Source organism: Lycium barbarum, chromosome 5 (genome assembly GCF_019175385.1).
Source record: "Lycium barbarum isolate Lr01 chromosome 5, ASM1917538v2, whole genome shotgun sequence".
Lineage (NCBI taxonomy): Eukaryota > Viridiplantae > Streptophyta > Magnoliopsida > Solanales > Solanaceae > Lycium > Lycium barbarum.
In genome coordinates, this window is record NC_083341.1 from 2,236,183 (window position 1) to 2,248,809 (window position 12,627).

General features: G+C 35.1%; 1 protein-coding gene across 2 annotated transcripts; it reads left to right on the forward strand.

Moving 5' to 3' along the window:
- The first annotated feature begins 602 nt into the window (after positions 1 to 602).
- LOC132640092 (glucosamine inositolphosphorylceramide transferase 1-like) lies at positions 603 to 8,408 on the forward strand. 2 transcript variants are annotated; one of them, XM_060356526.1, is made up of 4 exons: positions 603 to 1,115; positions 4,609 to 4,731; positions 5,703 to 5,870; positions 6,476 to 8,408. In XM_060356526.1, the coding sequence occupies exons 1-4, from the start codon at positions 825 to 827 to the stop codon at positions 8,150 to 8,152; spliced, it is 2,259 nt and encodes a 752-aa protein (XP_060212509.1). In that variant the 5' UTR covers positions 603 to 824; the 3' UTR covers positions 8,153 to 8,408. The 2 variants fall into 2 exon arrangements, with proteins under 2 accessions (XP_060212509.1, XP_060212510.1); XM_060356527.1 differs by lacking the exon at positions 603 to 1,115 and adding an exon at positions 4,495 to 4,513.
- The last annotated feature ends 4,219 nt before the right edge of the window (positions 8,409 to 12,627 follow it).

Here is a 12,627-nt window from a genome sequence, read left to right on the forward strand (position 1 = left end):
TATGCTAGATAAATATTTTTGACCTTTTTTCTTAAAAAATTATTTTTATCTATATTATATTAAAAAGCATGCGGTAATTCTATGCAAGACAACACATAGACAACCCATCGTCAAGAAAACTAAACTACCGTTTTTTTGGACTCTAAAAAATTCTACACAAATTCAACAAACCAAAAGACCAAATCAAAACATCTCCTCAAAAAGTCTCCCTTTTTTTATTTTGTTTATTATGACAATAGATGTTTTGTATGCTAGATAAATATTTTTGACCTTTTTTCTTAAAAAATTATTTTTATCTATATTATATTAAAAAGCATGCGGTAATTCTATGCAAGACAACACATAGACAACCCATCGTCAAGAAAACTAAACTACCGTTTTTTTGGACTCTAAAAAATTCTACACAAATTCAACAAACCAAAAGACCAAATCAAAACATCTCCTCAAAAAGTCTCCCTTTTTTTGTTTTGTTTATTATGACAATAGATGTTTTGTACGCTAGATAAATATTTTTTGAGCTTTTTCCTTAAAAAATTATTTTTATTTATATTATATTAAAAAGTAAGTTTACTAGTAGCAATTGCACAACAATATATATACAACTCATCATCAAGAAAACTAAAAAACTACCCTTTTTTTGACCTCTCAAAAAATTCCCCACACAACAAAATCAAAACACATCTCCTCAAAAAGTCTCCAATTTTGAATGTTAGTTCCATTTTTCTCACTTTCTCTCACATCACGTGCATAGCACGTGACTACCCAAGATCTCACTGGCTTCAACCGGTGATACTTTCCGGCGACACCCTTTACCTTCCTCTTTAATGGGTCTTAACCCGATTGTCATTTCCGGGTCGACCCGAACCCGACCCGGAAACAACAAGAACAAGAATGATTATATTTGTGGTGGTGGTGTTAGTTCATATGGGGTTGTGTTTTTTGTTGTGATGTTTGTAGTTTTGGGTTCAATTTCGGGTCTTTATGTTCGGTTTATGATGACCCGAAATGTTCATTCGGTTCTATCGGATATTGGTTGTAAAGAAGATGATGAAGGTTCTTGGTCAATTGGTGTTTATTATGGTGATTCTCCTTTTAATCTCAAACCAATTGAAGATGTAAGCTTTTCTTTTCACTTTTTTTTGAGGTTATTAGTTAAAATGGCTATTTGTTAAATGGAGAAATTGGTGATTCTCCTTTTAATCTCAAACCCATTGAAGATGTAAGCTTTGCTTTTTCACATTTTTTTGAGGTTATTAGTTAAATGGCTATTTGTTAAATGATCTTAAGTTGCTTTTTTCGCTCAAATTTTCAATTTTGTACTGTTTTTGGTTTAAAGCTTGAATCTTTTGAGGTTATGGGTGTGATGGGTATTTGTTAAATGAGCAAATTCCGGTGATTAATTTGAATATTGTTGGAAAAATTGAATATTGTTGTACATGGATATCCATATTACTATGGTGATTCTCCTTTTAATCTCAATCCTATTGAAGATGTAAGCTTTGCTTTTCACATTTTAATTTTTTGAGGTTATTAGTTAAAATGGCTATTTGTTAAATGATCTAAAGTTGATTTTCTTGCTCAAATTTTCAATTTTGGTACTGTTTTTGGTTTAAAGTTTGAATCTTTTGAGGTTATGGGTTTGATGGGTATTTGTTAAATGAGCAAATTCTGGTGATTAATTTGAATATTGTTGGAAAATTTGAATATTGTTGTACATGTATATCCATATTAGTATGTTGATTCTCCTTTTAATCACAAACCAATTGAAGATGTAAGCTTTCCTTTTCACATTGTTTGAGGTTATTAGTTAAAATGGCTATTTGTTAAATGGACAAATTGGTGATTCTCCTTTTAATCTCAAACCCATTGAAGATGTAAGCCTTGCTTTTCACATTATATTTGTTTTTTTTTTTCCTTTCATTTTTTGCTGAATTTTGGGTGAATGGGGTGTTCTTTTTATGCTTAAATTTCAGTTTTGTGCTGTTTTGGTTTGAATATTGGGTAAATGGGGTGTTTTTTAATGCTCAATGTTCAGTTTTGTGCTGTTTTGGTTTGAATTTTGGGTAAATGGGGTGTTTTTTAATGCTCAAAGTTCAGTTTTGTGCTGTTTTGGTTTGAATTTTGGGTAAATGGGGTGTTTTTTAATGCTCAAAGTTCAGTTTTGTGCTGTTTTGGTTTGTATTTTGGGTAAATGAGGTGTTTTTTAATGCTCAAAGTTCAGTTTTGTGCTGTTTTGGTTTGAATTTGGGTAAATGAGGTGTTTTTTTAATGCTCAAAGTTCAGTTAAGTGCTGTTTTGATTTGTATTTTGGGTAAATGGGGTGTTTTTTTATGCTCAAAGTTCAGTTTTGTGCTGTTTTGGTTTGAATTTTGAGTTTTTTGAGGTTATGGGTTTGATGGGTATTTGTTAAATGGGCAAATCCTGGTGTGATTAATATGAATATAATTGGAAAATTCTGGATTACTGCATGTAGAGATATAACTTTTTGCTTAATTTGTGATGTAAGCTTGCTTTTCACATTGGATGATTTGTTCTTCTTTTCATTTTTGTTGAATTTTGGGTGAATGGGGTTTTTTTAGATGATCTTTAAGTTGCTTCTTTGCTCAGATTTTCAATTTTGTACTGTTTTTGGTTTAAAGTTTGAACCTTTTGAGGTCATGGGTATTTGTTAAATATAATTGGTGTTTATTTTGGTGATTTTCCTTTTAATCTCAAACCAATTGAAGATGTAAGTTTTTTTTTTTTTTTTTTGTCCACATTGTATGATTTTTAAGTTGCTTTTTTGCTTATATTTTCAATTTTGTACAGTTATTGGTTTGAGGTTTGAATCTTTTGAGGTTATGGGTTTGATGGGTATTTGTTAAATGAGCAAATCCTGGTGATTAATTTGAATATTGTTGTACAAGGATATCCTTATTAGTATGGTGATTCTCCTTTTTTTTTCCTCAAACCAATTGAAGATGTAAGCTTGCTTTTTCACATTGTATGATTTTTTTTTCTTTTCATTTTTGCTGAATTTTGGGTGAACGGGGGTGTTTCTTTTAATGCTCAAATTTCAGTTTGTGCTGTTTTGGTTTGACTTTTGGGTAAATGGGGTGCTTTTTTTTTTTTTTTTGGCTCAAAGTTCAGTTTTGTGCTGTTTTGGGTAAATGGGGTGTTTTTTTATGCTCAAATTTCAGTTTTGTACTGTTTTGGTTTGTATTTTGAGTTTTTTGAGGTTATGGGTATTTGTTAAATGGGCAAATCCTGTTGATTAATTTGAATATAATTGGAAAGTTTCTGGATGGTTGCATGTAGAGATGAGTGTACTCTACAACTTTTTGCTCAAAGTTATAAGCTTTCACATTGTATGATTTGTTCTCCTTTTCATTTGTTGCTGATTTTTGGGTAAAAGATGTTTTTTCCAGATGGTCTTAAGTTGCTTTTTTGGGTTGGGTTCATTTTTGCTAAAATTTTCAATTTTGTGCTGTTTTAGTTTGAATTTTGAATTTTTTGAGGTTATTAGTTTGATGGGTATTTGTTAAATGAGCAAATTCTGGTGATTAGTTTGAACATTGTTGGAAAAATTCTGGATGGTTGAAACTTTTTGCTCAAAGTTTTACGCCTTTCATTTTGGCTCGAAGTTTCAGTTTTGTGCTGTTTTGGTTTAAAATTTTAATCTTTTGAGGTAAAGGGTTTGATGGATATTTGGTAAATGGGCAAATCTGGTTATTATAGAATATTGTTGAAAATTTCTCACATCTGTTGAAAATTTCTCACATAGATATGAGTGTACTCTACAACTTCTTTCTCAAAGTTTAAGCCTTCCATTTTGACTCAAGCTTCAGTTTTGTACTGTTTTGGTTTGAATTTTGAATTTTTTGAGGTTATGGGTTTGATGGGTATTTGTTAAATGTGCAAATCCTGGTGATTAATTTGAATATTCTTGGAAAATTTCTGGATGGTTGCTCATACTTTATAGCTTTTTGCTCAAACTTTTAACCTTTTATTTTAGCTGAAATTTCAGTTTTGTACCGTTTTGTTTTGAATTTTGAATTGTTTGAGGTTATGGAGTTTTCGGGTATTTGTTAAATGTGCAAATCCTGGTGATTAATTTGATTATAATTGGAAAATTTCTGGAGGCTTGCACATAGAGATGAGTGTCCTTTGCCTTTAATTTTTGCTCAAATTATCAGTTTTGTGCTGTTTTGGTTTGAATTTTGAATCTTTTGAGGTTATGGGGTTTTCAGGTATTTGTTAAATGTGCAAATCCTGGTGATTAGTTTGAATATTGTTGGAAAATTTCTGGATTGTTGCACGTAGAGATGAGTTTCCTCTATAACTTTTTGCTCAAAAGTTTAAGTCTTTCATTTGGCTCAAAATTTCAGTTTCGTGCTGGTTTGAATTTTGAATCTTTTAAGCTTCTATGATTTCGGGTATTTGTTAAATGTGCAAATCATGGTGATTATTTTGAATATAATAGGAAAGTTTCTGGAGGGTTGCACATAGAGATGACTGATGAGACTCTACTCTTGTAACTTTTTGCTCAAAGTTTTAATCTTTTTTTAAGGCTTAAGGTTTCTTGGAATTTATTGGTGTATGACTTTTGTGTCTGGAAATGTTTGGCAGATGAATATATGGAGGGACAAGAGTGCGGCATGGCCAGTAGCCAATCCTATTATGACCTGTTCTTCAGCTTCTGTGGCTGGTTTCTCCAGTAATTTTGTTGCTGACCCCTTTCTTTATGTTCAGGTAATCTTTAAGTCCTTGATTATTGACTGGTGTAGTAAGTAATTAGTAGTAAACGTTACTCTACTGTAAGTTTGTTTTGTTGATTTGTGATATGGGATTAGCATGAAGCATCTTTAGCTCTTTTTATCATGCATGTAATCAAGATGAAATTATGGATGAGACCTGTCTGGATGAGGATTTAAATTAATCCTCTGTAATTATTAGCATCTTATAGTTAGTTGATGGGACGTTATGGAACTTGTCAGTTTAATCACCGCTGAAACGGATGATTTATAATCTTCTGTGTGTATAGCCTAAAAAAAAGGGCAGCCCGGTGCACTAAGCTTCCGCTATGTGCGGGGACCGGGGAAGGGCTGGACCACAAGGTTCTATTGTACGCAGCCTTACCCTGCATTTCTGCAGGAGGCTGTTTCACCTGTGATCTCCTGGTCACATGGCAGCAACTTTACTAGCTACGCCAAGGCTCCCCTTCAATGTGTATAGCCTATAACAATGATTTAAGCTGGTGCTTGGATATATTTTACATTCATCCTGCTGTGAGTATACCAAGAGCTTATCAAAAAAATAAAAAGGAGAAGTATCCGCATTTTAAATTATAGCCGAATGTATCCAATCTTTCATGTACCACTTAAAGGCAAGGTTTAATCTCATTAAATCCTCATCCTCATCCTTCTGTTACATTGTAATGCTCCACTATTGACCGGTCTCATCTCAAAACAGCAGCATTTCATAAGAGTCAAAATTGTGGGACCCCATTTTTTTTTTTTTGGTTAACTGTTCAGTATCTTGAACTCACTAACCCGACTGGTCCAGATTTGCACTGCGTGGGGTGGATACTTAGATTTCTCTGCTTTTCTGCCTACAGGATCTTGATTATTTTGTTGTTTTTTGCTTCACCTAAATATTGATTTCTCTTACATTCCGATCTGGTGTGGGACATCCTTAATCTGAGGTATGATCATATAATTCAGGGAGATGTCTTTTACCTGTTCTTTGAAACAAAGAATTCAATCACAATGCAAGGGGATATTGGAGTTGCGAGAAGTATTGACAAGGGAGCATCATGGGAGCAGTTAGGTATCGCTTTGGATGAAGACTGGCATCTGTCTTATCCATATATCTTTGACTATAATGGCAAAGTAAGTTCTTGGCTCCGTGAACAACTTGTTTTCATGTAACCCAATTCCACCTGAAACAAAGTTTGACTTGATGTGTAAAATCTTGAAGTTTATTCTGTAAGAATATGTGAGTGCTGTGTGCAAGGCTCATGATAGCATGTGAATGTTCATTTTAGCTTGTATTGGAGACGCTTATTAATTGATAGAATCCTCTATCAGTAGAACAAAACTGGAAGACTCTTCAATCTCAAAAAAAGATTTGCTCTGTATGATCTTACTAGAATTTTGCACAGTACTGATACCATGTAATGCTATAGATGGTTATGCTCTTATATTATGTCAATTCTGAAAACTTTTTTGGAAATTTACCAGTTTCAGAAAAAAAAAAATTGAAAACTTTTTTGGACAGCACCAAATACAAAAGATACACAACTTTGTAGTACTTAATTTTTGGTCTTCTTGAGGTCATTATACATTTTAATGGAAAGAGTCTTTGCCGCTTAGGGGCTTACCGGCAATTGTGAATCTTGGGCACCATTATTTGTTCTTGCTTACAACTAATATTTTAAGTCTATTGTGCTTGGACGAGTGATTAATATTTTCATCAATTGTATTATTGTCTACAGATATATATGCTGCCTGAGGGCCGAGCAAAAGGACAACTTCGTCTTTATCGAGCTGTAAATTTTCCCATGGAATGGACGCTGGAAAAGATCATAATGAAAAAGCCTCTTGTTGATTCGTTTATCATTCCACATGATGGGAAATACTGGCTATTTGGTTCAGATCATAGTGGTATTGGTGCAGAGTATAATGCTCAGTTGGAAATATGGTACAGTAGCTCACCGCTTGGTCCTTGGAGACCACATAAGAAAAATCCTATCTATAACACAGATAAGAGCATGGGAGCCCGAAATGGAGGTAGACCGTTTTTATTTGATGGTTATCTTTATCGTGTTGGCCAAGATGACGGTGAAACATATGGGCGGAGGGTACGTCTCTTCAAAATAGAAGTTTTGACCACTGATAATTTCAAAGAAGTTGAAGTCCCATTGGGCCTTGAAGAGTCAATTAAGGGATTAAACGCCTGGAACGGGGCCCGCAGCCATCACCTCGATGTGCAACGATTAAGCTCCGGAGAGTGGGTTGGAGTTATGGATGGCGATCGAGTGCCTTCGGGAGATGCAAGTCGACGTTTTCATTTAGGTTGTGCATCAGTCCTAGGTGTTGCAGCCCTGGTTATACTGTTCGGTGTTTTACTCGGAGCTGTTAAAGGTTTAGTTCCGTTAAGGTGGTGCCCGCATAATGTTGGAAAGAGGAGTGATTCTTTGTTGGATCGGGAAGAATCAAACGTGTTCTATTCTAAAATGAGACTGTTCTGCAGCCACTTAAATAGAGCAATACTTCGTGCCAGAATAAAACCAAATACCTGTAGTGGAGGCTTGGTTCTTACTTTAATATTTTTAGTATCAGTTGTCTTAATGTGTACTGGAGTTAAATACTTATATGGAGGGAGCGGCGCGCATGAGGCTTACCCGTTGCATGGCCAGTACTCTCAGTTCACTTTATTGACAATGACCTACGATGCTCGGATCTGGAATCTGAAAATGTATGTCAAGCATTACTCAAGATGTTCTTCGGTGCGTGAAATTGTTGTTGTGTGGAACAAAGGACAACCTCCAGAATTGAGCGAATTTGATTCTGCAGTGCCAGTAAGGATTCGAGTAGAGGAAAAAAACTCACTAAATAATCGATTCAAGGTTGACCCTTCCATAAAGACAAGAGCTGTTCTTGAGCTTGATGATGACATTATGATGCCTTGTGATGATGTTGAACGAGGATTTAAGGTATGGCGTGAGCATCCTGAGCGAATTGTAGGGTTTTACCCCCGGCTAGCAAATGGAAGCCCGTTGAAATACCGGGCTGAGAAACATGCTCGGAAGCACAATGGATACAATATGATTCTTACCGGAGCAGCCTTCATGGACAGCAAAATGGCTTTTGAAAAATACTGGAGCAAAGAGGCTGACGCTGGTAGGGAAGTAGTGGACAATCTTTTTAATTGCGAGGATGTGCTGCTAAACTACTTGTATGCAAACGCAAGTTCTTCAAGTACTGTCGAATACGTGAAACCTGCATGGGCAATCGATACTTCAAAGTTTACTGGTGTCGCGATTAGCAAGAATACGCAGGTTCACTATGGACTTCGGAGCAGTTGCCTTCAAAAGTTCTCTGAAATGTATGGGAGCATAACGAATCGAAAGTCAGAATTTAACTATCGGATGGATGATTGGGATGTATAGCTAGAAGAAAATTATTCTAACATCTGATTGAAGTTAGCAGCTTTTTTTCCTTCTTTTTTCAGTCTTTCTTGTTGGTATAATTTTGGTTTGATGATTTGTCAGCTTTCCTTTACCCCTTCTGTTGTGAATTTTGCTAAGGGGAGGGACTTCAGTTTTAAGTTAGTTTATCAGTCTTAAGTGTACATTAGTTTAGATGCATATGTTGATAGTTCTTTGTCATCCTTCTATCAGAATTGAAGATGTATTTTCACTAAAATGTCTTGTTTAGATGCACATGTTTATAGTTCCTTGCCATCCTTGCTTTTGTCAGAATTGATGTACTTTCACAAAAATGTCTCTTTATATATTTGTGATCTGTTTCTCCCCCTTTCTTTGTATTTTTCTCCATTTGTGCCTATTCATTAAAGCCCACACTTTATTTTATTTTTTTATTTTTTATGGCGGTTGTTTTCGGGCTAGTTTGCGCGCACCTTGACTATTCCATGGTGTACTTGTTACCTTCTACCAACATAGGTACTAGGTTACTCTGCGCACCGAGGCTTAGGTAGATAGGAAGAACCTGAGATCATGACTCTCCACCCACTTCATTGACCGCTCTAATTAGCTTCATATGCTTGATATTGTGTCTTCTCAACTTATTTGAGATGCTGAATTGTTTTCTTGTGGTTTCTTTCAGTGGAGGACTTGTGCTGGTGTTTTCATGCCTTTCCTCCCTATTGTTTGCTCATGGCCTTTGACAATTTTGTGGCTACCCGCCAGGATTTTTTTTTTTATAGTAGTAGCACAAATCATTCTCTTATGCTGTCCACATAGTTAAAAAATTGATCTTTATTTCATATTGGTGCAGCTCAAATAATATGTACTTATCTTGTTGATTAACCATACCTTAAACTATAACTAGGAATTACACTAGCTAGCTTGGGGCAGATGAATGCCTTCGCTCATGTTGTGACCTTAAACGCGTCGCCTCGCTTCATTGACCACCCTCCTGTTGTACTTGTGTCTTCTTAATTTCTTTGAGATGCTGAATTATTTTCTTGTCGTTTCCTTCAGTGGACGTGTGGTGATTTTTTCATCCCTTTCCTCCCTATGGTTTGTGGATGGCCTTCGAAAATTTTGTGTTTACCCCGCTGAATCTCAATATTGTTATCTGCATGCTTGTCACCTTGGTTGTCATGCTAATTCAAGCCATCATACTCTACTGTGTGATTTACTGGAACACCTGCACGCACTGACAGTTAGTTGGTGCCAAAGGGAAATTTATGATTGAGTTCGTTCCAATAATAACTGTTGCAGCCGAGCATCAGTTTTTGGTGATCAAGCTGGGGGTCTCTCTCTAGCGCACCTTTTTGAGTTCAAGTATGGGCCTATCTGTCTATTGCTAGGCTGCACCTCGTATTTCTATCTCCTTGCCCACGTCATGCACAGAGCCTATGATATTATTGCAAAGGACGTTATAGTGGGAATGTTAATGCACGTTCTCTGTTTCATGGTGTGCGGGGAGTTGCTTGTTAGAGTCGTGGTTTGGAGCTTATGCATTAGTTTAAGTATATATAGATGCATCACATATTCTGCTCCTGCTGTGTTACCTCATCCCAAAAGGAAGTCGGAGCAGCTCCCTTGCTAATCTGTAGGTTTAAGCAAGTTAGAATACCTTATCAGTTATTTTCTCTCTTGCTTTGTTTGCAATCTATCTTGTTCTGAACATACTTTTTTCTACTCAATAGCTTGTCATCTTAAGTGTACATTAGTTTAAATGCATCTGTTGATAGTTCTCTGTCATCCTTCTATCAGAAGTGAAGATGTACTTTTCACTTAAATTTCTTGTTTAGATTCATATGTTGATAGTTCCTTGCCATCCTTTGATCAGAATTGAAGTACTTTCACCAAATTGTCTCTTACATATTTATGATTTGTTTTGATTACTTGGATGAGGACGGAGGTTCAAACTTGGGATTACCTTACCCTTCTAACTACAAGAGGAAAACAAGATATTCCTCCACGCGACATTGCTCTGTCAGGCTTTGGCGCATTGTTCAAAATTCCATATTGATGCCTTCCGTAGGAGTCTGGACCATGTCTCAATTCTAGTGTTGCAGATCATCCTATCGGACTAGCTACTGTCAAACTATTGCCTCACCAACTTGCTAATCGGGTGTGAGCCTCTCATCAGGCAGATCTCTCATTTTGCTCCTCAGCCTAAAAGAGGTATTAACAGTTTGTTTACTGCTGTTTCCCTCCCAAAGATAGGTTCTTACACATGATTGAGAAAACAAGAGAATAAGATATTGTTAAGCACTTAGCCTCTTGAAACCTCACAAATTCGCTCTTCTTTCGTGAGAATATAAAGAAAACTAGCAATTTTTTTTTTCCTTATGTCGACGTTGTTGTTGGGTAGTCATCAGTGGCGTACGCAGAATTTTTTGCAACCGGTGTCGACTTTTAAAGAAATGAACCAAGGTATTTTTAATAAGAGGCCTACTTTTTATCAAACTTTTGTTTATAGTGTATACCCTTAACAACACAAAGTCTTTAATTCCACATAATAATATTATTGCTATTATTTATATTAGTAAGGATTAATTTAAGTTAATAAGATGTTAACCACGTGTTTGTAATACAATCTGTAGGATATTGTTGTATACAATTTATTTACTAATATGAAGATGTGAGTAGTCTAATGCAAAATTCTAAAATATTTTATAATAAAAGTAGACAATTTTTCTTTTTCTTTTTTTCTTTTTTATTTTTCTAAAACTACAATATTGTCTAAGCGAAGATTAAAATCATGAACTTGACAATTAAATAAAAAAATTGGAGCCTCAAATTTTTAGGGGCCTAAAGCGAAGGTTTCACTAATCTCCCCATTGAGCCACTTCTGAAGTGAACAAATGGATAAATCACTATAACGACATCATAATTTAGAAAAATGCAATTCAAGTATTAAATTACAACTCTCCTCGATGAGCTTCTATTTTTTTGAAACATATCCATAACAAACTCATTAAAAATATTACTAAATACTTTTTTTTTAAAACAAGTCACAAAGCAACTACTCAGAAGATAATCAAAGACAATAACTTATAAATCATTATAATGACATCATAATTTAGAAACACAATTCAAGTATAAAATTACAACTCTCCTCGATGAGCTTCTATATTTTTGAAACATATATATATAATAAACTCATTGAGAATATTACAAAAGACCTTTTTTATACAAGTCACAAAACAACAACTCAGAAGCTCATTTTTTGGCAGCCATATGAACGTGATGTATGTTGATTCACTTGGTTTAGAAACTCCGTTTTTGGGTAGGCATCAAAGGATCAAGATCTGATGCTTTCAGTAAATTTTCCAAACAATGCTAAAAAGAATTTAAAAAGTCATTAGGGCTGACCAGATTCGAACACTCGACCTCAATAGTAAAACTAAAGGTCCAAACTAGAGCGCCAACGGAAGCGCTCTTTCATCAAGTAGTGTCATTTTATTTATACATCATCAGTATATGCTTCGGTTCGCCAGGTTTATTTACATATATATAAATAAAAAATATTTCCAGTCAAGCGGTGTCGGGTGACACCCCTTAGCGTCACGTGTCTTCGCCCCTGGTAGTCATACTTCCTTCTTCAAAGGGTTGGTTCAGCCCCTATTTGGTTCAGTTTCTAAAATTAAGGGGTCAACAAAATGAATCCACAGAAATAACTAATGCACCTCAATTTCAAGCAAGTTAAGATCGGTTAAATATATATAAGAGAAGAAAGATTAAAGTACAGAATTGACATAATGGCTTATGTTTATGCTCCAAGCTAACCAGGCTCCAAAATACGAGAATTAACAGCTTGCTTCAAAAATTAAAATGTACCTAAAATTATATTCCTTCCATTCAAGTATTAAAAATTCATTTGCTATTAAAAGGGAAAATTTACGGCACGTAATTCATATTTTGTGTATTAACACCCGATTTTCAATATATTTGTGTATAAACACCTTTTATACACTTTTATATACTTTATACAAGGTTGATACACTATGTTTAATGTTTCCGACCCCCCCCCCCCCCCCCACACACACACACACTCCAAACAGGTTATAATATTGTATATTGGGCTACGTGGCGTAAATATTTCGACTCAGTGAGTTAAGTTACCGAGTACAAACGAGGCGGATCGTCCTGACCCTGTCCTATGCAAGGCCGTGCGAAAATAAAGAAATTTTTGTTAAGATTTCTTTATCAGACACAAAGCAGTATTTCATTGTTTTGTAAATACTAGTTTAAGTGTACGTGCTTTGCGCGTGATCAAAACGCGTACCTTTTTTTGACAACAAACACTACAAAAAATAATTGGACTTAGTTACGAATTAGTTATGAAATCGTCGTTAATCCGCAGATGCATTATATTTCAAAGATAACACCAAAGGCATAATTTTCAAGAAATGTATGATGAATATGTTTTTCTTTTTCTTTTCTTC